The sequence below is a fragment of the Theropithecus gelada genome, chromosome 15 (genome assembly GCF_003255815.1).
Source record: "Theropithecus gelada isolate Dixy chromosome 15, Tgel_1.0, whole genome shotgun sequence".
NCBI classification, from domain to species: Eukaryota; Metazoa; Chordata; class Mammalia; order Primates; family Cercopithecidae; genus Theropithecus; species Theropithecus gelada.
In genome coordinates this window covers 11,063,127-11,086,591 of record NC_037683.1, presented here as the reverse complement: position 1 = coordinate 11,086,591, position 23,465 = coordinate 11,063,127, and the positions used below count along the sequence as shown (strand labels likewise).

Sequence of the window (23,465 nt, the reverse complement as noted above, 5' to 3'; positions counted from 1 at the left end):
TATTCCCTCTACTTGAAACTCTTGACCCCAGACTGCCACTCGCCTTGTTCTTTCCTCACCTTGCCAGATTCCAGCAGAGTGCTCCCTTCCCCCACTCCTGATCACATCACCTTTATTTTCTCCACCACCCTAACACTGTCAGAGACTGTCTTGTTTATTGTTTAGCACGTCTCCCCCTGGAGTGGGAATGCCATGAAAGCGGGGCCATGTCACTCCTGCTTCCTGGCTGAGTGCCTGGCACAAGCCTGTGCTGGATGAGTGTCTATGGGACCAAGGTGAGTAGGGTGTGCAAAGGGCCTTGGCGAGTCCAGGAAGTGAAAGGCTAGAGTGGCTGGAGTGAAGAAGGGAGAGCAGGCTGGGAGGCAGCGCCTTGTGGGGACCCAGAGAGGTATTGTGGGTATGAGTGTGAGTGTGAGGTGCCAAGGTGCGAGGGTTTTGTTTTGAGACAGAATCTCGCTCTGTTGCCCAGGCTGGAGTGCAATGGCACGATCTTGGCTCACTGCAACCTCTGCCTCCGGGTTCAAGCGATTCTCATGCCTCAGCCTCCCAAGTAGCTGGGATTACAGGCACCCGTCACCATGCCCAGCTAATTTTTTTTTTCTTTTTTTCTGAGACAGTCTTGCTCTGTCGCCCAGGCTGGAGTGCAGTGGTGCGGTCTTGGCTAACTGCAACCTCTGCCTCCCAGGTTCAAGCGATTCTTCTGCCTCAGCCTCCTGAGTAGCTGGGACTACAGCCACGTGCTACCATGCTGGGCTAATTTTTTTTTTTTTTTTTTTTTTTTTTAGACGGAGTCTCTCTCTGTTGCCAGGCTGGAGTGCAGTGGCACGATCGCGGCTCACTTCAACCTCCAACTTCCTGGTTCAAGTAATTCTCCTGCCTCAGCCTCCCGAGTAGCTAGGATTACAGGCATGCGCCACCACATCCAGCTAATTTTTGTATTTTTAGTAGAACCGGGGTTTCACCATGTTGGCCGGGATGGTATTGATCTCCTGACCTTGTGATCCACCCGCCTCAGCCTCCCAAAGTGCTGGGATTACAGGCGTGAGACACCATGCCCAGCCATTTTTGTATTTTTAGTAGAACCGGGGTTTCACCATGTTGGCCAGGATGGTATTGATCTCCTGACCTTGTGATCCACCTGCCTTGGCCTCCCAAAGTGCTGGGATTACAGGCATGAGCCACCGTGCCTGGTCAAGGTGCACATTTTTGAAGGGCACTGGTTGTCATGCATAGTTGGACTGGTGGGGCCAGAGTGGGCGGAAGTGGTGAGGAAGCCATCTGTGACTTAGGGCAGAGGATGGTGGCTTTGCATCAGGAAGGTGGCTAGAGGCCAGGAGAAAAGGGGAGGATTGATAAAGCTTGGGGTCCTGTGGATGGGGGCATGAGGAAAAAAGCCAGGTTAAGGACATGGGACACCAGTCACGAGAGGGGGCAAGGCATGAGGAGGAGAGCCAGATCTGGGTGAAGTATGAGAATTCAGCTCATGAGAGAATGCATTTGAGGTTCCCACCATGGCATCCGATGAGGATGTCAGGTGGGCAGCTGGGCCTTGTGCAGCGCATCGGGCCAGAGGTGAGCCTGGCGAGAGTGAGAAGGCTTGTGACACATCCCTGAGGAGCCCAGCATGGCGTCACAGAAGACAGCATGAGTGAGACATCAAATAGCAGAATGGTCATCACAGTCGGGCATGGTGGCTCATGCCTGTAATCCCAGCACTTTGGGAGGCTGAGGCAGGCAGATCACCTGAGGTCAGGAGTTTGAAACCAGCCTGGTCAATAAGGCAAAACTCCATCTCTACTAAAAATACAAAAAAATTTGCCGGGCGTGGTGGCGGGTGCCTGTAATCCCAGCTACTAGGGAGACTGAGGCAGGAGGATCACTTGAACCCAGGAGGCAGAGGTTGCAGTGAGCCAAGATCGTACCACTGCACTCCAGCACGGGCAGCAGAGAGAGACTCTGTCTCAAACAAACAAACAAACAAAAAGAATGATCATCACAGACATCAAGAAAGTGGCTGACAGCGGATCAGGGGATGTCATAGGCCAAATGCAGCTGAGAGTCAAGCAGACATCCTTTGGATTTAAAGAGTGGACATCAACTGGGCATGGTGGCTTATGCCTGTAATCCCAGCACTTTGCGGGGCCAAGGCAGGCGGATAGCCTGAGGTCAAGAGTTCAAGACCAGCCTGACCAACATGGAGAAACCCAGTCTCTACAAAAAATACAAAATTAGCCGGTGTGGTGGCACATGCCTGTAATCCCAGCTACTTGGGAAGCTGAGACAGGATAATCACTTGAACTCGGGAGGTAGAGGTTGCAGTGAGCCGAGATCATGCCATTGCACTCCAGCCTGGGCAACAAGAGCGAAACTTCGTCACAAAAAAAAAATTACAAAAAAAAAAAAAAAAAATAGAGTGGACACTGCTGGTGGCCTCAGTGGCTGGAGCCTTCCTGGAGAGATGGGGACAGACGCTGAGTGTGGCAGGAGGTGAGGAAATGCAGGAGGCAGATGTGGACCCCCTTTGGGGAAGCTTGGTGGTGAAATGGACAGAGGGAGACACTTAGTGGGAACTACTGGGTTGACAGAGGGCCTATAAGTGGGATCCCAGAGCACACTTAGGAAACAGTGGGAGAATCCTGCGGAGATTTTTCTCGCAACGGGGCGGGGGGGGGGGCATCTGTGACCTCAGGCTCCCACTATAGTAGTTGGAGGTTGGTGGATTAGGATCCAGAACCCAAGTAGGCAGCTCTGCCTGGACTGGAGGACAGAGTATGGAGCAGGTGGGGACAGGGCAGGTGTCTGCAGTTGGCCTCTTTTTTCTCTGTGATGAGGAAGATACCTCTGCCAACTGGAAGAAGAGTGAGGGTCCCGGGTTTGAGGAATGGGGGTTTATACCAGGTGCGGTGGCAAATGGGAGAGCCAGCTGCCCAGGTGCGGTGGGACTGCTGGAAGGCTGGGGGCTGGGCCAGTCCAGCCAACCTGAACACACAGCAGCCTTCGCTGCTCAGGGCCACGTTAAGTTGGGCTGTGGGGCTTTTAGGGGAGTGGCCCAAGGGTCCCTAAAGTAATAAATCCAACCTGCCCAAGCTGGCACAGAGGAGGCATGGCACAGGGGTGCCAGGGCCTTCAATGACTCCCAGCTGTGAGCTCCATTGGGTAGGTAGCACATCTCTCCCAGTCCCTGCTCTATCCCCAGCGCACAGGGTCAGGGCAGAAGGCCCCTGAGTCACCCCCATTGTACAGGATCTCCTGACCCAAGACCACTCCCAGCGCGCTCCAGCCCCGACCCTGGGTAAACACAGCACAGAGACAAACACATTATCAGTGTTTATTGGTCAGCTCTCCCAAACAGGCCAGCCCTGGGGCTTTGGGGCTGGGCCTCCATGAGGAGCGGTGGGTCAGCAGCCAATATGCCCTGAGGCCCAGGGCTGGTCCTGGGGTCTGTCAGTCCTTCCCCAGGCGTTCCAGGTCCAGAAGGCTTTGTGGGGTCTTGGGCTGTGTCAGGCTAAGGAAAGGTGCCTTGCTGGAGGAGCAGGACTTGTGGAGAGAGGTCAGAGAGGTCACACATGCGGCCTTAGAACCCGCTAAGTCCAATGTCAGCATGTGACAGGAGGGGAAGTGAGGCAACATGGCAGAACCCGGGGGAAAAGATGGCAGGGAGTCTGAGAGTGAGGTTGGGAGACCAGCATCTTTTAGGCCTTGAGCAAGAAGGGGGTGACTGGAGTCTTCCAGGTATTCCTCCCTCCTAGCTTCCGGAAGTGGGAGTCAGGGAGGGGGCTCCGGTCAGGCAGGGGTAAGCTCCATGTCATGGGGACTCTGCAGGACAGGCAGGCTTGAGGCGCCACTGTGCCTGGACAGGTTCTGCAGGCTCCCCTACTTGGTCCCTGTGCTGGGGGGGAAGCAGAGAAGGGGCTGGCAGCCTCATCCCTGCGGGACCTTCACTGAGCCTTCTTGGTCACCCTCTCGCTCTTCAGCATCACGTAGGTAATGAACAGTCCTGGAATACATAGACCAGAAAGGCCACGTAAGATCTAAGCTCAGGGCTGCTGGGAGGCCAGGGCACGACACAGCAGAGCCACCCATACGCAGGGCTGTGAACCTACCCAACCACTCTCCAGGGAACCTGCTCATCTCCCTAGTCATTCGTCAAGCCATACGTCCACTCACATTCATTCAACAAACACCAGCTGAGTGCCTGCCTCAGGCAAGATGCTGCATTTAGTGTTTCAGATTCCAAGGGGAACAAGATCCACCCATCTATAGATCACCCAGTCAACCACTTGTCCACCTATATACCTACCCACCTCCTACACCTCACCCACCCACCCATCCATCCACCCATCATCCAGGCACCTGGCTATTGACTGACTCATCCAAATGACTTTCTGAGCACAACCTCAGTGCCACAGCCCATTCTAGATGCACAGTAATGATGGAGACACAGTCCCCGCCCCTAGGAAGCCATGAGAGAGAGAGGTGCAGGAATTAGAAGCCAGGGTGACAAGAGGGTGACTGAAGTGTGAGCAGAGCGATGATGGGGTTGGGGGCAGGAAAGAGGGGGACAGGTCATTGGAGTCCAAAAAGCCTGGGGCACCAGGAAACCCAGAGGTTACTGACTGGCAACCTCGAAGGATGAACAGGAAAACCCCAGGGGTGAGCTCGGGGCAAGGAGCTTCCAGTAGTGCCAAAGTGTGGAAGCATGTTCAGAGGTGGGGTCCTCCCGAAACCCTGCCCGGGGTCAAGGGGAGGAAGTGATGACTTACCCACAAACAGGAGCAGTAGGAGGCCTGCAGCCAGTGGGATGGCGACAGCATAGGCTCGGGGCAGGAAATACTTGTGGATGACATGCTCACTGTCGATGAATGGCTAGCATCGAGGGCAGAGCTCTGGTGAGCCTTGCTCGCCTTGCCCAGCCCCCAAGCCCAAACATACCACCTCCACCATCTAAGGGGCTGGCCCATTCAGAGCACTGGGCCTGCATTTGCTTTTCTTTAAGATTATGGCATTTGGGTGTCATGGTTTGTTTCCTTCCTTAATTTCTTATTGGTATTTACCGGGCACTTGCTTTGGTGCCTGCCATAGGTTGGTGGTGGGGACAAGAGAACAGGGGACAAGAGACCAGCCCGAAGGCACTCACAGCCTAGCAAATAGTACATGAGGAATCCTCGACTGACTCCCAACCTGGGCCTCCAGGGATTCTTCACTAATATTTTTTCCCTAAAGGATAGCAAGTTCTGCACTTCCAAACACACTGCACTTCTTAAGCAATGACCAACAAGTTTTCCCACAAGAAAAAAATATCCTAAAGGCCTTCACAGATATCACTGGTGCTCGCCATGCCTGAGTCAGCAGGCTAACCCAGAAGGAACGTAACTCCCCCAAACGTCAAAGCAAGCTGGAAACAGAGTTTTAAGTGTAGCGGCTAAGGATGCAATCTTGGGCCAGATCCTTCTCCCCGAGCCTCAGCTATCTCATCTAAAAAATGCGGCACCACTGGCATCTTCCTCATAGAGTTGTTCTGAAGATTTCAAGAGATAAGGCAGGCAATGAAGCCAGCGCCGTGCCTAGAACCTACATAGAAGTTGCTTTGGCGGTGCCAGGGCTACCGGAAGGTGAGCAGCGGACGGGGAGAATGACATACCAAGAGAATCACCCAGGCGGTGTAGTAGGTGAAGATGATCAGGCTAACGGCGACGAGGCCGAGTCCCACCACCTGGTCTGTCCCCGTGGCCTGGAGAAAAGGGAGGTCTCAGCTGACGAAGTGACTCTCTATTTTGGCGTACTAATGGAGGCGGGGCGTCGCGGCCCGATCACGGTCTAAGCTTCCCATTCAACAGATGCTAGAGGGCTGACTAGGGATCAGTTTCTAGGCTGGGAGAGAATATCAGGCCTCCGCGTTGTCGTCCGTACAATAGGGGGGGGGCGGGAGAGCAATCCCCGTTCCAGTGCCCATGCCCCAGCTCCTGAGCACCCGAGACGCCACCCCCAGACGCCCCTATCTCCGGCACTCTGTCCCGATCTCACCATTTCCCCGCGCGTTCAGTCACCGGAGCCGCAAGCCACATCCGGTTCCGGATTCACGCTTTTCCGGCTTTGGACAGCGGAGCGCGCCGGGAGTCGTAGTCCCCAGGTCGGCTCAGGCCCACGTCGTCGGAGACTAGCGGGAACCGCCTCCTTCCCTTTGCATATCGGGGAAGTGTAGTTCTCAAGAGCATTGTGGGGCCTGTTGCTGCCCGAATCTCCCTAGGGAATGGGACCGAGTTGGGGACCCAGACTCCCTGGCCTTCATGGCCACAGTCCTGTCGCCGCCCCACCAAAAGCCAATCTCTAAGTATCCCAAAGTCCTGGGGTCAGAGTGAGATGGGAGTGCGGGATCGGAAGTTCCATTTTTCAGATGGGAAAAGCGAGGCTCAGAGAAAGGTAGATCCCAATCCGAGTCAGTGGTGAAGCCGACACGGGAACTGGGGGCCGTAACTAGTCTGTAGGTGGGAGAGGCGCAGAGAATGTTCACTTTCCAGCCTAGGATGGGCGGGGGAGGGTCTGTCCCCAGCCCGCATGAATGGGGAGGATTTGGATTGGTGGAGAGGGGGCGCCCTCCTCACCATCGCCTGGCCTCCCGGGCCACTCTCCGGATGCCCCCTCCTTTCCTTCACCGGCTGCCTCTCGCAGCAGCCCAGACACGTTTCGGACCGGAACCCACGCACAGGCCCCTCCCCGGTCTTGGAGGGTCCTTCCTCTGAGAACAAAGGGATGTTGGGCCAGATCATCTTCCACGCTTCTTCAGCTCCGAGATAGGAACGCGGGCCCCCACCACTCACCGGCCGGCTGCTCCTCATCCATCCAGCTCCCTGGGACACCACGTTCCTCAGGGAAGCCAGCTGGGAAGGGTTTTTTTTTCTTTCTTAGAGACGGAGTTCTATGTTACCCAGGCTGATGTCGAACTCCTGGGCTCAAGCGATCCTCCCAACTCGGCCTCCAAAAGTTTACAGGCGTGAGCCACCGTGCCCAGCCTCCTGTGCCTTTTAATTCACTGACACACTTGTTCAACCGGCCCTGTCAGCTCCCTGAGGGTAGGATCTGAGGTTGCTGCTGTATCCCTGGCACCCCGTGGAGGCTTGGCCCAAAGTAAGAGGTTTTTTTTTTTTTTTTTTTCCCCCAGAGATGGGAGTCTCACTGTCGGCCAGTCTGGAGTGCAGTGGCATGTTCTCAGCTCACTGCAACCTCTGCCTCCTGGGTTCAAGTGATTCTCCTGCCTCAGCCTCCTGAGTAGCTGGGACTATAGGCGCGTGCCAACACGTCCAGCTAATTTTTGTGTTTTTAGTAGAGACGGGTTTTCACCGTGTTGGCTAGGTTGGTATCAAACTCCTGACCTCAGGTGATCCGCCCACCTCAGCCTCCAAAAGTGCTTGGGTTACAGGTGTGAGCCATCGCGCTCGGCCCAAAGTAAGAGTTTTGAACCAGCCAGCTTTAAAATTCAGTGATTGTTTAGATCCTGGACTATAGCATCTGGACTCCAGGCCTCCCTGAGGGGTTATGTGGAGGCCTTTGGCCTGCTGTCCCCACCTGGGGGGTTTGGGGAGAGATGTGCTCTGAGCCTGGCGTGGTTCACTCCCTCTGGCATTTATCTCGTTGGTTTGTTGGAAGCCCATCCTGTCACTCAGGCTGGAGTGCAATGGCACAATCTTGGCTCATTGCAACCTCTGCCTCCTGGGTTCAAGTGATTCTCCTGCCTCAGCCTCCTGAGTAGCTGGGATTACAGGCAGTCACCACCACGCCCAGCTAATTTTTCTATTTTTAGTAGAGATGGGGTTTCTCTATGTTGGTCAGGCTGGTCTCAAACTCCTGACCTCAGGTGATCTGCCTCCTAGAGCCTCAGCCTCCCAAAGTGCTGGGATTATAGGCGTGAGCCACTGCGCCTGGCCAAGAGCAACATTTTTAAACCTACAATCCGATTCTTTTCCCTTATCTCTCAGGAGACTTTGGGCTCAGCTAGGAGCCCACTTTTACCTCCCTCCCCAGTTGTGCATATAACAGAGGAAGGGGCAGAATCCGCCTTCAGGGTTTAAAGAGGCCGTAAGTGGGGGTCAGCCCTGAGGAGTGGGGTGAATGCTATCCTGGGATAGAGATGGAGCTCTGATGGCCTGATTCCTCCTGGCCTGGCCAGTACCATTGTAGCTTCCTGCCACCTCCAAGCTCATTAAAGACCCAGAGTGACTTGCCTGTCCCAGAGCGACTTGGGAGGGTCAGAAACAGGGGTGAGGGGCCCAGGGCAAGCCTGGGCCTGTAAACGACGGCAGCCTGGGGCTTTAGTTTGGGAACACATTCACACCTCCTATAGGTCAGGCTGCACACTGGCGTTGATAACCCCATCTGCAGGTGAGGAAACAGGCAGTTATTTGTCCTCAGACATGCTCCTTAGAGGCCACTTGATTGCAGAGAAGGTCTACAGGGCAGTGGTTAGAACTTGGCCCTGAGGACAGAGCTTTCGCTCAGTATGAGGCTGGCAGGTAACGGCCTTCTGTTTCCTCCTCAGGAATCTGGAATGATGAAGGTGGTGATGATTGTGCCTGTAGCCAGGACCGGGAGAACCCTGGACCCCTACATCTTCCCCACCCCTGGAATGTCACTATACATATCTGACTTCCTTCTGATGTTGCCTTTGACCCTAAAGTCAATATGATAAAGTAACAAGGTAAAAACAAAACAGCAAAAGAAACAAAAACTGAAACATTTAAATCCCCCCCCCCCCCCCCCCCGCAAACCAAGACACTGACAACACTGACACTAGGCTGATTTCCCCTAACAATGTTATTTTCTACAACAGAAGCTGGGACAGAGGAACAAACACAGCCCACTCAAGTAGTGGTAGCAACATTCTGTTAGAAAGGAGGGGACTCAAAGAAAAAAAAGACACCTCCCCCCACCTCCTTGATCACCTCCCTAAAGACAGAGAACATGGACACCCTCCATCCTGGCAGACATGCCATGTGGTCAGTTTGTGCAGTAAACAGGAAAGAAAAAAAAAAAGAAAAAAAAAAAACCCTAAAGATATTGTAGACCTTTATTTTTTAAATCTCCTAATAAAAACGTTAAACTTTCAAGAAGATTCCAATCTGACATTGCATAGACCAATTCCTTTCCAAAAATATCTCCGATATACTCTCCATCTCTCTCAATATATAGAATTTGAAGTCCAGGAGCTGTGGGCGCCTGGTGGGAATTCACTGAGCTCAAGGGGACAGGAGGGCTGAGGACAGGGCTCCCACATGGGAACAACAAAGCCAGGCTTTCTGGCCTCTGGCTTCAGCCAGCATCAATTTGGTTGTGGCCGAATTCTCAGTCCAATCACCCTGGCCCAGGGCCTGGCGTGGGAGGATGTGGCAGGCTCTGTCTCCTTCCGGGGTTCCTGGTCTGGAGGAGTCTCCCCAACAGCACCAAAGCCAGCTATTTTCTGCCCAAAGTCCCAGAACTTTGAATGAGAGGCAAATCTACCCTGAATGCACCTCCCTCCTAGACTGGGTGAGGTCACACAGACACAGAAGGGCAGGACAGAACTCCCCCCATCTTCTGGGGGCGAATTCATCTGGACACAGTGCGGTCAGCTTCCTTTTTAAAGTGCCAGTATCTGTGGGGCAGGAAGGGACTCTCAGGGCTGAGCAGAGCCTTCTCTAGCCCGAGTAAACACTCTGTCCCACCTCGGCAGGCACCTTCTAACATTCATTTTCTAAGGGTTAGGTGAGTAAAACAACAACAAATGCTAGAAATGCTCTGGTCCCAATGCCAGGGAGTTCCAAGACCAAGCAGCCCAACTCTCACCAGCAAGGGAAGATGGGGAACTAGGGAAGGAACCCTCCCAGTCTGGGGAGGGCACCTGCACCCCTCCGAGAGAGAGAAGCCCCCATCCCAGCCCCCCAGCTGGGCCCCAGCGCTGCTGGAACCAGCCGGCAAGTGGGGCAGAAAAGCAGCACCTCCCCTCACCTGGGGGAGGAGACAATATTGAACCGTGAACTCAAGAAGAAGGAAAGAAAAAATGAAAAAGCTACAGGGCTAAGTAAACACCAGCCTGCTGGGTTTATACAAAACGAGTGAAATTTTAAAGGGGCAGGAGAATTTGTCCAGGGACTGGCTGGCAGCCAGAACCCACCTTCAAGCAAGTTACAAGGACTTGAGGGAAAGTGCTGAGAGCAGAGGCTTTAGTAGGGGGCAGGGCCAGACTGCTCCCCGCTGGGAAAGCACACCCCTTAAAGGAGCCCTTCCCCCTTGCCCAGAACGGGGGATGCTTACAGAGGAAGGCTGAGGCTTTTCTGGCAATGAAGCCAGCTCCGGACCAGTCTAGCCACAGCCCACCTGCCTCTCTGGCATCCACCCCAGTCTGGGCAGCTGACCCTGAGGGCAGAGAAGGACTTTGCTTGCTCCAACCTTCCTGCAGGAAAACCAGCTGCTCAGGACCCAGCCCTGGGCAGAGGGCACCGTCAGTGCTCAGACCTTTCTCAGCACAGGTCTCAGACCTGAGCTGGAGCTAACTGGAGGGAGGAGAGGCAGCACCCGTTCCCGCCGGGCTGCTGGACCCTGGGCCTCTGACTGCACAGCAGGCAGTGACCAGGAGTCTTTGGGAAGGGGCCCAGGGAAGGGGAGGTGAGGGGCCAGCGGGACTGTGCTGGGGGTGAGCATGTGCAAAGTGCAGGCTGCAAGGCAGCGGGAGGACTTTCGCCGGGGGAGGCAGGGGTCTCGATCTGGAGTGTGGGTGGGGTGTGAGGTCATGGCTCCCAGGAAGAGGCCGCCAGCAGGTCCCCCAGGACACAGGAAGAGACAGCTGAAGCACTAAGCAGTCAGACAGTCACAGGTGGCAGGATTCTGGAGGAGGTCTGGCCCCCCACCACCAGGGCAAGGGAACAATGGAGCAAGGCCCTGCTGCTAAGACGTGACCAAAGCCAATGCTCCTGGAGTGAGTGGGGACACAGGTAGAGAAGCCCCTCAGTCACAGGCATCTCTACATTTAGGAGCTGCTGCATGTCCTCAGCCAGAGGGCCGGGTCAGTCTCTGGCAGCAACAGTCCTGACCAGCTCCTTCTTGTCCACGAGCTGTATGGGCCCGCCCGGCCCGCCTGGCCCGCCCTCTAGTGGTTCAGAGGAGAATATTCACAGTGGTGCCTGGGCCTTGGTGGGCCAGGAGGGTCCCAGCATGGATGGGAGGGCAATGGAATGATGCTAGGGGGACAGTGTGGACTGGAGTGCATGGAGGAGGCATGGAGGAGATGTGGCGCAGAGGTGATCTGAAGGGGAACGTTCCTCATGGAATGATGCGGGTCTGGACTCCAGAGAAAGCAGGACTCTTCTCCAGCCCGGACACCTGCTCCTCAATGGCTTTCAATCACAACTGGCTCGTAGACCCCAGAAGAGACCCTGCAGGTGAGAGACAGGTCAGCATGTCCCCCTCAATGTCCCATGTCCTGAGCGCTCCACTGCACCAGGCCTTTGGAGGTGTTTCACCAGCAGGTGCTGTTAACCAGCCCCGTGTTGCAAAGGGGCCAAAACCAAGGCCCAGCGATGGTAAGTCCCTTGCCCACAGTGACACAGATAGTAAGCATCAGTCTGTGGGGCCTGCAGAGCGCTTCCAGGCACGTCTGGCTGTGCCACGCCATCCTCATAGTCACCTTGGCAGGGAGTGACTGCACCCTGCCCCACTTGACAGGTGAAGAAACTGAGGCTCAGAGGGATTGTGAGGGTGGCCATGAGGGCAGTGGGAAGTCAGGAAACCTGGTCAGCTCCTTTCCCTGCTGAGCCCAGGCAGAGTCCTGGAGTCGGGGACTCTTGGGGCTCAGCATGTAGCTCTGCTGTGATCTCACTCCCAACCAGATTGGTTTCTTTCCCGGAGATGCTTTCTCATTTTCAGAGGGGGCCAGGGAGGGGTGTGTTTACAAACCCTTAAGGAAGCCAGCCCCTCAGTTTCCTTCTTGCTCACCGCTCCCCCACCCCCACCCCAGAGCAGCCCAGGAAGACTACTGCAAGGTGACGGCTGCCATTCCAGGCTGTGGCCAGCAGGAGTCAGCAGAGCAGCGTGAAAGGGCAGCCTCGGCGCAGCAGCCTGGCCGTGCCTCTTCCCTGGGGATGTGGATGTTAGGCAGGCTCCCCACCTGTCCTCAGCAGCCTGCCCGTGGGAAGCTCATTTGCTCACTCGCTCGTTCATTCGGTGAGCCAAAAGCACATGGAGAGCCAGGCACACAGTCAACATGCTCTGAATGAATGCCTGTGACGTGGCATAGACTCTATAAACTGTAGTTCCTGCAAGTTTGGTCTCATCTATCCCCGCCATCTGTGGATGCCGTGTAGGCAGCAGCCTGCATTAAACCAGGCCTTCGCTCAGGGCCTGGTGCCTAGATGGTGCTAGGGAAAGATTTGTTCAGTAAACCCATGAGGCATCACCACCACCATTGTTCCCAGTCCCTGGAGCTGGGAGGAAGGGGAAGGGAGGATTCTAAATAAACCTGTGAGGCCCCTGCCGTGTGCCGAGCCCTGTGCCAGGCACCACCCGAGGCGACCCTGTGAGCCATGGGAACTGACCGAACCCGTCCGTGCCCTCACTGCCCCAGGCTCCCAGGTGAGGTGGTGGTGTCCACACCGCCTGACGGATGGGGAAAGGGAGCTTCAGACATGACAGGCCCAGGGTCACGCTGTGGCGACAAGACTTGGCATTCAAGGCCAGGTGAGTGGACTGTGGGGACTCTGCTCTCACCTCCAAGCCCCAGCCACCCCGACGACCCCTCCCTGAGCCTGCCCTACCTGGTGGCAAGCTGGATGCCGCTCAGCGTGGCGGAGCCATCACGGCTCACGAACAGCCGGAGGTTGCTGTCTGTGGGAACACAGGGGAGGATGGAGGCTAAGCGGGGCAGGGCTAGCCCTTGGAGCAGGTGGCCTCGCCCCCACCAGCCCGGCACGGCTCACCCTCGGTGTTGCTGCCATCCGTGAAGTCCTGGCTCTGCACGATCTTCTCCACGATGGCATCCGCATCGATCCTCGTGTCATCCACCCAGGTCGGGTGGCTCTCCACCGAGTCCTTCTTCCGCCTGGGTCGGATTTTGGGGGGGCAAGTCACAATGGTCAGGGCAGTAACAGGCGCGAGCACAAAACCACGACAATAATGCCGGCCAGCTGCAGCAGTGCTCAGAATGTCCCTGTGTGCTCCGTGCTGTGCTCCACTGAACCCTTGAGTGCACAATAGGGTGCAGCTGCCATCATGAGCTGGTTTTATAGACGAGGATGCCAGGCAACGAGCAGGTAAGTCAGCTTTCCAAGGCCATCCAGCGCATAAGGAGTGGCTCTAAGGCTTAGCCCAGTTGTCAGGCCCACAGACTGTGCTCTTGTCCGATCCGCAAAACCACAACAGCAGCCATGAACAGAACCTGCTGCATGCCGGGCATAGCTGCACCCTTCAGGGCCATGAGTTGGTGGAATCATCACCACCCAATCCACTGAGTTGGGGACCCTGCGGTCCCTGTGTTACAGGTAAAGCAGAGGTTCAAGGCACCACTGGGAGGGGTCTGTTCTCCAGGGGGCACCAAGCAGTAGGCCTCACCTGAACGAGCGGTCGGACAGATGCAGGGGCCGGGGTGGCCGTGGTGGCTTCTCCGGGGCCCGGTGCTCCCGCTCACTGCCCTCAGGGCCCTCCACAGTCATGCCAAGGCCCCCAGAGGCGCTGCTGCTGGTGGACGTGTTGCGGCGGTGCGTCAGGTCTGAGAGGCTGGAGGAGCGTGAGTGCTCTGTGCTGTAGCCTGTTGGGGGCGCCGCAGGGGAGCGTCATAATGGGGGATCCCGAGGAAGGAGGAGGCCGCAGGGGCAGGGCCAGGCAGCCACTCACCAGAGATCTTGGACTGCTGGCTGGCATAGCTGGAGTTGCGGGAGTGGCCAGAGTGGAACACCTCCTCAGGGCTGGACAGGTTCTGGTCGGGTTCCTCTGGCAGCCCTGGAAGGCAGAAAGCGGCAAGGGGTGAGGTGACAGGGGTCACCCAGTGCTGCTCACCATTGCCCTTCACAGCGTGCCCTCACAGAGCCTCCCATGGCGGGGCGCCATTTAACAGACTGAAAAACAGGTTCAGAGGAGCAGCAACCAGCCTGAGCCACAGGTCACCTTCTGAACCCAGGTCCGTTGATTCCACAGAGGGCATCCTTGTGTGGGGTGCCCACCACAGACCAGCGAGGAGGAATGCTGAACAAAAACTGCCTCCACTACCCACAAGTGCAGTGAGAGGTGCAGAGCAGGGAACAGTGCTTACTGGGGGTCTGGCCCAGTCTGAGGACAGGGAAGGCTTCTCCAAGGAGATGGCCTTAATGGCAGATCTCCAGGACACATCGCTGGAGGGAGCCAGCTAAGGCCTCAGGAGGGCAAGGGCCTTCCAGGCACAGAGAACAGCATTGGCGGAGGCTCCGAGGCTGGAAGGGGCCTGGGTCAGCAGAGTTGGAGTGGAAGGGACAGGGTGAAGGGGAGCAGGCTGGCCCAAAGGGACAGGCCCACAGTCCTGTCCCAAGTTACCCGTAAGTCCAACTTCAAAACAGATTTTCCTGGCACTCTCCAACAGGAGGCATAAGGGACCAGGTGGGACCTACCCAGGGCTCTGAGTACCCACCCGCCTTCCTGCCCAACACACCCCAGGCTGGCCTGTGTGCCCATCCATAACTATGTGGCTTTTCAAGTCCCCAACAGGTTCTCTGCATATGGGGTGAGCCCAGCTCCAGAGGCAAGTGGGCACTCAAGTCCCACCCTGCCTTGGGGAGGGGCCTCTTCTACTTCACACGAAGGTACCACCTGTGCTGGGGTGGCCTGATCCCCAGATACATCTCTCTTCTGGGGACTCCCATCCAGGGGCTGGAGAGAGTAATTGTGCTGGGAAGTCCCCAGCTTTCTGTTCCAGGCCTCAGCTGGCTGGGTCTGCAGAGGAAAAGGGAGTGAAGGAAGGCCAGACCCTTGAGGTCAGAGGGTCCCTTACCACTCCCAGTTCGCAGAGGCAGAATCACTTGGCAAGCATCTGCTGGGCCACACGAGGCCTGTGCTCTAACTGATTCTGTGGGACAATCAGGGTTGCCACCTGATGCCTTGTTCACTAATCACCTGGGGGCGGTCCAAGGCTCATACCTCTGGGGGCCCTGCTTAGGGTTGAGGGGGCCCAGCAAACACCTGGGGGCAGGCCAGAGCCTCCTGTCCTGGCAGCACCCCCTCCTCCTAATTGCCACGCCATCTCCTCTGGGGGTTGGGGCTCTTTCACATTTTTCATAACATTATTACCAGTGATAATTTAATAAAAACAGAGTGCCCGGCCAGGTGTGGTGGCTCACGCCTGTAATCCCAGCATTTTGGGAGGCCAAGGCAGACAGATCACGAGACCAGGAGAGCAAGACCATCCTGGCTACCATCCTGGCTACCATCCTGGCTAATACGGTGAAATTCTGTCTCTACTAAAAATACACACACACAAAAAAAAATTAGCTGGGCATGGTGGTGCGCGCCTGTAGTCCCAGCTACTCCGGAGGCTGAGGCAGGAGAAATGCTTGAACCCGGGAGGCGGAGGTTGCAGTGAGCCAAGATTGCACCACTGCACTCCAGCCTAGCGACAGAGTGAGACTCTGTCTAAAAAAACAAAAACAAAAACCAGAGTGCCCACTGAGTGCTTACCATGTGCGGGGCAGGTGCCCACATGTGGACAGTTAATCCCCAAAGTGACCTGGGATGTAACTGCTATTACCAATCCCATTTTCCAGAGAACACCGAGACAGGGAGAGGCAAACTGGCCAGTCAAGGTCATAGAGCACGTGGGAGAGCAAGAGGTCCCAGCACGTCCCTCTGCCAGGTGTACTGTGCCTCACCCCCCGAATGCAGCTCAGACACCACATCCTCAGGGAAGCCTTCCCTGGCCCCGGATGGATCCCACCTTCTGGGCCTGTCTTCCCCAGCTCTTATCCTGTTTGCAGGTAGACATGCATGTCCTTTACCTATGACTTGGTTGAGGCCTGTTTCTCCTGCTAGACTGCAGGGCCATGAGGATGGGGAGGCCACGTCAGTCTCAGTCCAGGGCACTGCTGTGATCTCAGGGCCCAGCAGCATAGCCAGCACACACAAGGTGCTCAGATGTCATCAGCCCAGCAGGAGCATGCAAACACCCTCCCACCATCACCTTCCCCTCAGTCAGCATCTCCCTGGGGACCTGGGCATGACATGGAGGTAAAGCCCTCGGGCCGCTAGCAGGGGAGGCGCGGGCAGATGAGGAACTGTACCTGAGCTGAGAATGGTGGGCCGGGCCTTGGGGGCCCGGGACCCAGTCAAGGAGTTGGTGCTGCTGCCACCACTGCTGGTCCCGCCACCCTTACATGTCAGCTGCAGGGAGGAATCCTGGCCTGGGATGGAGATGGACTTGGCAGTAGATGGTGGCCTTGGGAAGACAGACAGGTGTGACTAGGGTGCCCCACTTCAGGACCAGACGAAAACGGAGGACACCAAGACTCCCTGTTCCTCCACCCCCAGTGCCCAGGACTGGGCTCCCATCCGCCCCCTAGGCCTGTGCCAGCACTCACGTCTTGAAGCAGGGGTCTCCAGAGAGCAGGAACATACCAATGGTGACCTGTGGCAAGGGGAGCAATCAGCCATGCCCTGGCCACCCACAGCCCGCCCAGGAGCAAGGCCCCCTGCAGCCTTTCGGCTCTGGCCTCAGAAGGGCTTGGACTCCAGTCCTGTCTCTCTGCCCCCTTCTGGCTTGGGGGCTCTGGCAAAGCCACCTAACCTCTTTGAGCCCAGTTTCCCTGTGTAGAGGACAGAGATGGTACCAAGGCCTGCCTGGCAGACCAGAGGGGAGGGCATAGCAAGGTGAGGCCTGGGCTTAGCCCTGCGCCTGGCAGAGTGAGCGGACTGCAGTCAGCTACAGGCCTAGACAGTGAGCTTCTCCAGGGTGGAGTCACGCACTCACCCCCGGCCCTGTGTAAGGAGTACAGAGCTCAACCCAGCAGGCAGGAGAGGGAAGAGGGCTCATGGGGCCTGGCACAGCAGGTGGCGGGCAGGGTTTGGTGAAAGTCTGATGAATAAAGCATGAAGTCATTGCAAACTTAAGAGCCCAAATGTGGCAACATTTGGATCCTAAAATCTAGGCTGAGATGGAGTGACAGGCAAAGGATAAGCAGGTAGGAAAGAGGGGCACAGATGCTGGGGCCACCACTTATGAAAGGGTGACCACTAGGTTGATGCTTTCTATGGCTTATTCACTCGGCCATGAAAGCAGCCTAGCCCTAGGCTGTTGATGAGGGAACCAAGACTCAAGAGAGGGGAAGTGACTCCCAAGACCCTGCAGACAGGACGTGGGGGAGTTGCCCTTGAACCCAAGGCTACCTGGCCCCCAGGCTCCCTTGATCTGGCCTGAGGTGCACAGGGCTACTGTGCCTGTGCTTTTCAGCCTGACTGAGGCTGAAAGGCTCCGGCTCCCAAGACAGTCTGGACCCTTTCTGGCATCTCCGGTTCCCTCTGCAAAGGGTCTAGGAGGCCCCAGAGTCCCTGCTCACCACCTCCTGCCCAGCTCTGCTCCAGATACAATAGGCTCTCCCTGGGTCCCCTTGCAGAGGTGCTGTTTGGACAGCCTGTTTTCCTGGCCAGGTGGAAGGTGTGGAAACAGAGGAAGAGAGGTGTGCTGATGATGGACACCCAGACATTTCTGTCCCCAAAAGGCCAACAAGGCAGCTGCCTGGGGGTGGGGATGCCCTGGCTATTGGAAACCTGCCCATGCCTGCCCCGGAGCCCTCAGCAGCCATCGTTTTCGCTGATAATCCACTAGGGGCCAGGCTACCTATCGCCTGTCACTTAGGGCAGGATTAGGAGCTGGGCCAAGAAGTCAACGGGCTGGGGGTCAGATGCCAGCTCTGTCTGTGACTCCAGGTAAATGACTTAATGTCTGTGCCTCAACTTCCTCCCATTTGAAGCTGGGACTAATCAAAGACACCACAGCTCGTGGGGCTGCTGTCAGGGGACCACGAGAGAAGAGAGAGCATGCAGTCAGTATGATGTGGACCCACTGCAAGCGCTTGCCAAACCTTGGAGACAATCAGGGCCCCACCCTGATCTTGATGGGGAAACTGAGGCCAGCAGCTAAGCCAGGCCTCCCTCTGATAGTGGTTTTCTGATTCCTGGACTTGCACCTTCCGGATGTCTACCTATTCAGGTAAGGCCTGTATTTTTAACAACCCTTCTCCAGGGGGTTCTGATGAGCAGCCCAGTTTGTCCCCATCCCATGGTCAGGGTGGCAGAGGCGGCAGGATCCCTGGTACCTTAAGGATAGAGTTGTCCTGGCGAGTGTTCTTCGTGTCATATCCCTCGAGCAGGCAGCAGCGCACCGTGGAGCCCGAGCCCGCAAATTCGGCCAGGTTCAAGTCAGCGAAGCCCAGCTAGGAGGTGAGAGGAGCGTGTGGGAGGCTGAGAGAGTGTGGACTCCTGACTGGCGGAAGCCCAGAAGGGGTAACTTGGCAAAAGTTGGGGAGGAAGACAGAAAAAGCCCCTGGGCCCACCCCACAGCCCCGACTGACTGTTGCATAACTGGACCCAAGGACAGAGGCCCCGGGTCGGCAGCACCAACATGGCAAAGCCAGGAGCTCACATCCCTGAGCTGGACAAAGCACCCTTTGTGCCACGTCCCGGCGTGCACCAGGGCCAGTGCGCCTGACATGAAAGGACATTGTTGTCCATGACACAGATGCATTGTTCCCTGGGAAACAAGGCCGTGCTGTAGGGAGCTGCCGGGTCAGCAGGCAGGGGAGGAGGGAAGGCCTGTGGGAAGTGATGGGACACCCCCACAGGCCCTGCAGGATGAGCAGGAGCCCCAGGGAAGGCAACCTGGTAGAGGCCAGAGTGAGGGGCTGCTGGGCAGAGTTCAGGGTCTGAACAGGCCCTCAGGAACTCTGGGCAGAGGATCGAGGGATGGGGAGGGAAGTGGGAGTAAGTGCAAAGAGGGCATGTGCTAAGAAAGCTCTGTGGCCGGGCGCAGTGGCTCACGCCTGTAATCCCAGCACTTTGGGAGGCCGAGACGGGCGGATCACGAGGTCAGGAGATCGAGACCATCCTGGCTAACACGGTGAAACCCCGTCTCTACTACAAAATACAAAAAACTAGCCGGGCGAGGTGGCGGGCGCCTGTAGTCCCAGCTACTTGGGAGGCTGAGGCAGGAGAATGGCGTGAACCCGGGAGGCGGAGCTTGCAGTGAGCTGAGATCCGGCCACTGCACTCCAGCCTCGGGGACAGAGCGAGACTCCGTCTCAAAAAAAAAAAAAAAAAAAAAAAAAAAAAAGAAAGCTCTGTGGATGGAGGCCAAGTCTGCTAGACCTGGAGGGGAAACAGGTTGAGACAAGGTGGTGCCAGGCTTGGGGACTTGGAGGACATCTCTGGTTCCCTCTGCAAAGGGTCTAGGAGGCCCCAGAGCCTCTGCTTTCCACCTCCTGCCCAGCTCTGCTCCAGATACAACAGGCTCAGAAGAGAGACATAACGAAATGTTTGAACCAATGTTTGAACCCAACCGAACCAATGAGGGATGGGTGTCAAGTACCTGCTGCCTGCAAGTCTCTACTGCAGTGTTCAGGGCACACACTCCAGAATCAGGGAAGTGGATTCAGATCCTAGCCCTGCCATGGACTCAGACTAATCCCCATTTTACAGATGAGAAAACTAAGTTCAGGGAGGGGAAGAAGCTTGCCCAGGGCCAAACAGCTAACCCAATAGAGACAAGACTGAAGCTAGGCCTGATCAGCACCGCGTCCAGCCACTTCTCAGGGCTTCAGTTTCCTCCTCTGTATAGTGGGAGTAAAGCCTGCAGTGGGAGTTCAATTACAGAACAGAAGGGAAGGGGCCTGGCAGTGCCTGATATGTGCTGGGTGCCTGGTAAATGTTTGCCAGTGGAGGCGAGATGCTCCCAGGTGTTTGCTGGTAATTCCTTTCCTGGCTGGGCAGCAGTCCTCACCGTGTGAATCAGAGAAATTTCCACTCTGACGGCACCCTCTACAGCCTGGCTCTAGCCATACTGCTCTCTGCTTCTGGAGAGGGACGTCAGCGCCCCGGGCCAGGGCAGAGTGCACGGCCCAGCTGGCTGAGTTCCTGAGCTCCGGTCAGTGGGAAGGGCCGCGCCCTGTATAGCACCTCCCTCGGGTGAGAGGTGAGGCAAAGGCATTTCCCCTCCCAGCTGATGAAGCCCACCTTCCTGCCACTGGGCTAAGCCTCCCAGGACATGAGAAGAGGAGGCCAAGAGTATATCACGGAGAAGAGGGATGGAAGGCAGAGCAGGCTTATTCAAAGCCAGAGCTGTCTTCTCCCTCTTTACTCAGTAGAAAAGCTCTTATTAATACTATGTAGGGGTGAACTGTCTGTGGGTGCAGTGAAACCCTGGTAACAACGCACATGTCCAGCAGCAGGGCTGGCTGAGTCAACCATCTCCAGCCATGCCACGGGACACTGCTGCCCTTAGAAAGCACATAGAAGGCCGGGCGCGGTGGCTCAAGCCTGTAATCCCAGCACTTTGGGAGGCTGAGACGGGTGGATCACGAGGTCAGGAGATCGAGACCATCCTGGCTAACCCGGTGAAACCCCGTCTCTACTAAAAAATACAAAAAACTAGCTGGGTGATGTGGCGAGCGCCTGTAGTTCCAGCTACCCGGGAGGCTGAGGCAGGAGAATGGCGTGAACCTGGGAGGCGGAGCTTGCAGTGAGCCGAGATCGTGCCACTGCACTCCAGCCTGGGCAACAGAGCGAGACTCTGTCTCAAAAAAAAAAAAAAAAAGAAAGCACATAGAAATTTGTGATAACATAAAAAGATGCCCAGGATGGATTAAGTAAAAAACCAAGCTGCAAATCTGTGTATGTATTTATTTATTTATCTGGAGGCAGAGTCTCGCTCTGTCACCCAGGCTGGAGTGCAGTGGCGCGATCTCGGCTCACTGTAACCTCCACCCTCCTGGTGCAAGCGATTCTTGTGCTCCAGCCTCCCGAGTAGCTGGGATTACAGGCGTGCACCACCACACCTGGTTAATTTTTTTTGCAACTGTAGTAGAGATGGGGATTTGTCATATTGCTGAGGCTGGTCTTGAACTCCTGAGCTCAGGCAATTCGCTTGCCTCCATCTCCCAAAGTGCCAGGATTATAGGCATGAGCCACCATGCCCAGCCGTACTCAGGAAGCTGAGGGAGGAGAACTGCTTGAACCCAGGAGGTGGAGGTTGTAGTGAGCCAAGATTATGCCATTGCACTCCAGCCCTGGCAACAGAGCAAGACTCTGTCTCCAGAAAAAAAAAAAAAAATCATATTGTTTGCACACACTTAAGTACACATAGAGGGTGCTCATTTTGCACTTCTCTAAACCACATGCATAGATTTTATTTGCTGCTCTCTTTGTATAGCATATTTCCTTTTTTCCTTCTTACAAGGTCTGCAAAGGTCTTAATCAATCCCAATAATGGGGTCCCAGAAAGAGGCCTGGAGAGAGGAAAGGGGACAGAAACTGGCCCTTTTGCTCAGTGAACTTCTGTACCATTGATATTCCAACAACCGTATGCTGCCTTTATATTGAGTGCAAAGGCCATCAATAAAGATATTTCTAAAAAATAACACATCTCAGGTAGGGCTGAGTGTCTCTTGCTTGTGGCAGAGAAGGGGCTGGAGGTTTCCCTTGTGCCTGTCCCTGTGCCACCCCGCATTCCATCCCACCGCCCCTTCACACAGCCCCTCTTACCTTGGAATAAGCCTTCCCGCCTTTCAGCTCCTGCACAAGGAGGGAGACACGAGCAGCAAGTTGACTGGGAAATCCCAGGGACCTCATGCATCTCCCCCCAGTCCCCCCAGATCTGAGGGGAGGAGGGCAAGGGGCAGGGCAACTCTCCCCATTTTCAGCTGGGGGTGCGGACTCATGAGGGGAGGGGCCTACAGCCCAGCCCAGCAGCCCCACATGCACCCTTGGCCTCACCTTGCGCACAGACACGCGGAAGACACAGGGGTCCAGCAGGCCGGTGGCCGGGTTAGCACTCATCTTACACACGAAGGTGAACCTCTTTCGCCACCGCACGCAGTTCTCCTGTACCTCCTCCCTGCAGGCCAGAGGTGACAGGTGAGCACAGGCATGCGCATCCGCGCCAGGGGACCCCATGTGGTACCAGAGACACAGCAAGAGCCCTGCCCATTGGGAGTGAGGCAGTGGGAAGCTTCACTTTCACCCTGTGTCACAAAGTAGCTGTGTTTTCACAAGAATGTACTCGTGTAGTTGTAAAAACAACAGCAAAAAGGTAATAAAAATGAGACAAACACAAGGCAGGGGTGAGGTGAGCTAGGGCAGCTGTCCCTCCCCGGGAAGCCTGGCAACCTGCAGAGCCTCCCTCTGCACCCAGCGCTGCTCCCACCACCTTGCCCTGAGACCTTGGGCAGTTAACTGCACTGCCATTACCTCCTCCAAAGCCAGGATCTGCCAATCGCCTCGTGACCCTCACAACAGTCTTAGGTTGGACTACTCAGCCTATTTCACAGATGAAGACACCGAGGCTAAGCAAGCTGCCCCACACCTCCCAGCCAGTAGATAGCTGAGCTGGGCCTGAAGCCTGGTTCCTCCTGACTCCAGAGCCCAATTCTTTACCACTAATAACAACAACAGCAATAGTAACAACAGCCGATACCCACACAGCGCTTCCCATGTGCCCAGCACTGTTCAGAGAACTTCACAAGAGCCAGCAGACCCTGGAGCCTGCTCCAAGTGCCAGAGAAAGGTGGTCATGCCAAACCTTTCCAACCTCTGCCTGGAACAGCCACATCATTAGCCTAATCCCCAAAGAAACCGGGGGCCCGGAGGCTAAGACCCTTGCCTGAGGCCACCACAGGGAAGAGCAGAACAGGGATTAACCCAAGCAGTTGGACTCGGTGTGGAGAAAGCGACTTGGGGGCTTCAGCTTCACCAACACTAAGCAGAGGGCTCTGGTCTTCTAGCCCCTGCCCCCCATTCCTCCTGAGTTGGAGAGCATGACCACGCTGAAAAATTCAGCACCCCTTTACTGGAGAGATGCTTTGTGCTCTGGGAGTGAGTGGGAGCCAGTGGCAGCAGCTCATCCAAGCCCCTCCCAACTGCTGCGGGGGCCTCGGCAGGATCTGGGGGTGGCAGTGGCACGTGGCGGAACTGAGCTCTGCATCCCCGAGCAGCTCCGCATCTCCACACCGCCTGCCTGGCAGAGCCTGTGCTCAGGAAGGGGTGGCCAGGGAAGGGAGGGGACAGTGTTAGAGACGTTATCTCCAGCTCATCCTCCTAACCAGAACTGCCAAGGGGACAGCTAAGGAAGTGACCCGAGGAGAGTGGGTTAACTGCCAGATCGAGGCCTCAGGGAGGGTCGGAGAGGGCCACAGTCAACCCTCCCCTGAGCATCGCCAGGTTTGCTTTGCACGGCAGTCTTGCAAGGTGGGCTCTATGCCACCCCTTCTACTGCTGAG

General features: G+C 56.2%; 2 protein-coding genes across 2 annotated transcripts in view; both read right to left on the bottom strand.

Moving 5' to 3' along the window:
• Positions 1 to 3,309: 3,309 nt before the first annotated feature.
• Positions 3,310 to 6,696, bottom strand: DPM2 (dolichyl-phosphate mannosyltransferase subunit 2, regulatory). The gene is made up of 4 exons (XM_025359078.1): positions 6,025 to 6,696; positions 5,642 to 5,731; positions 4,764 to 4,866; positions 3,310 to 3,997 (listed from the first exon to the last, which is right to left on the bottom strand). Exons 1-4 carry the CDS (start codon positions 6,025 to 6,027, stop codon positions 3,939 to 3,941), a joined length of 255 nt encoding a protein of 84 aa, XP_025214863.1. The 5' UTR covers positions 6,028 to 6,696; the 3' UTR covers positions 3,310 to 3,938.
• A 2,016-nt stretch (positions 6,697 to 8,712) lies between these two features.
• Positions 8,713 to 23,465, bottom strand: part of FAM102A (family with sequence similarity 102 member A) — a 40,661-nt gene continuing 25,908 nt past the window's right edge. The window contains exons 2-11 of the mRNA XM_025359077.1: positions 21,964 to 22,084; positions 21,733 to 21,762; positions 18,294 to 18,410; positions 16,560 to 16,606; positions 16,263 to 16,417; positions 13,855 to 13,959; positions 13,573 to 13,768; positions 12,942 to 13,063; positions 12,780 to 12,849; positions 8,713 to 11,402 (exon numbers count right to left, since the gene is read on the bottom strand). Coding sequence (XP_025214862.1) covers positions 11,357 to 11,402; positions 12,780 to 12,849; positions 12,942 to 13,063; positions 13,573 to 13,768; positions 13,855 to 13,959; positions 16,263 to 16,417; positions 16,560 to 16,606; positions 18,294 to 18,410; positions 21,733 to 21,762; positions 21,964 to 22,084 — 1,009 coding nt within the window. The 3' untranslated portion in view covers positions 8,713 to 11,356. The remainder of the gene's footprint in view (positions 11,403 to 12,779; positions 12,850 to 12,941; positions 13,064 to 13,572; positions 13,769 to 13,854; positions 13,960 to 16,262; positions 16,418 to 16,559; positions 16,607 to 18,293; positions 18,411 to 21,732; positions 21,763 to 21,963; positions 22,085 to 23,465) is intronic.

What these genes read in the sequence shown, in the direction of transcription:
- DPM2 (XM_025359078.1), bottom strand. An exon ending in CCGCCTGGGTGATTCTCTTG is followed by an intron (nt 4,867 to 5,641) that starts GTATGTCATTCT and finishes CCTCGATGCTAG; the next exon opens with CCATTCATCGACAGTGAGCA. An exon ending in CCTACTGCTCCTGTTTGTGG is followed by an intron (nt 3,998 to 4,763) that starts GTAAGTCATCAC and finishes TATGTATTCCAG; the next exon opens with GACTGTTCATTACCTACGTG.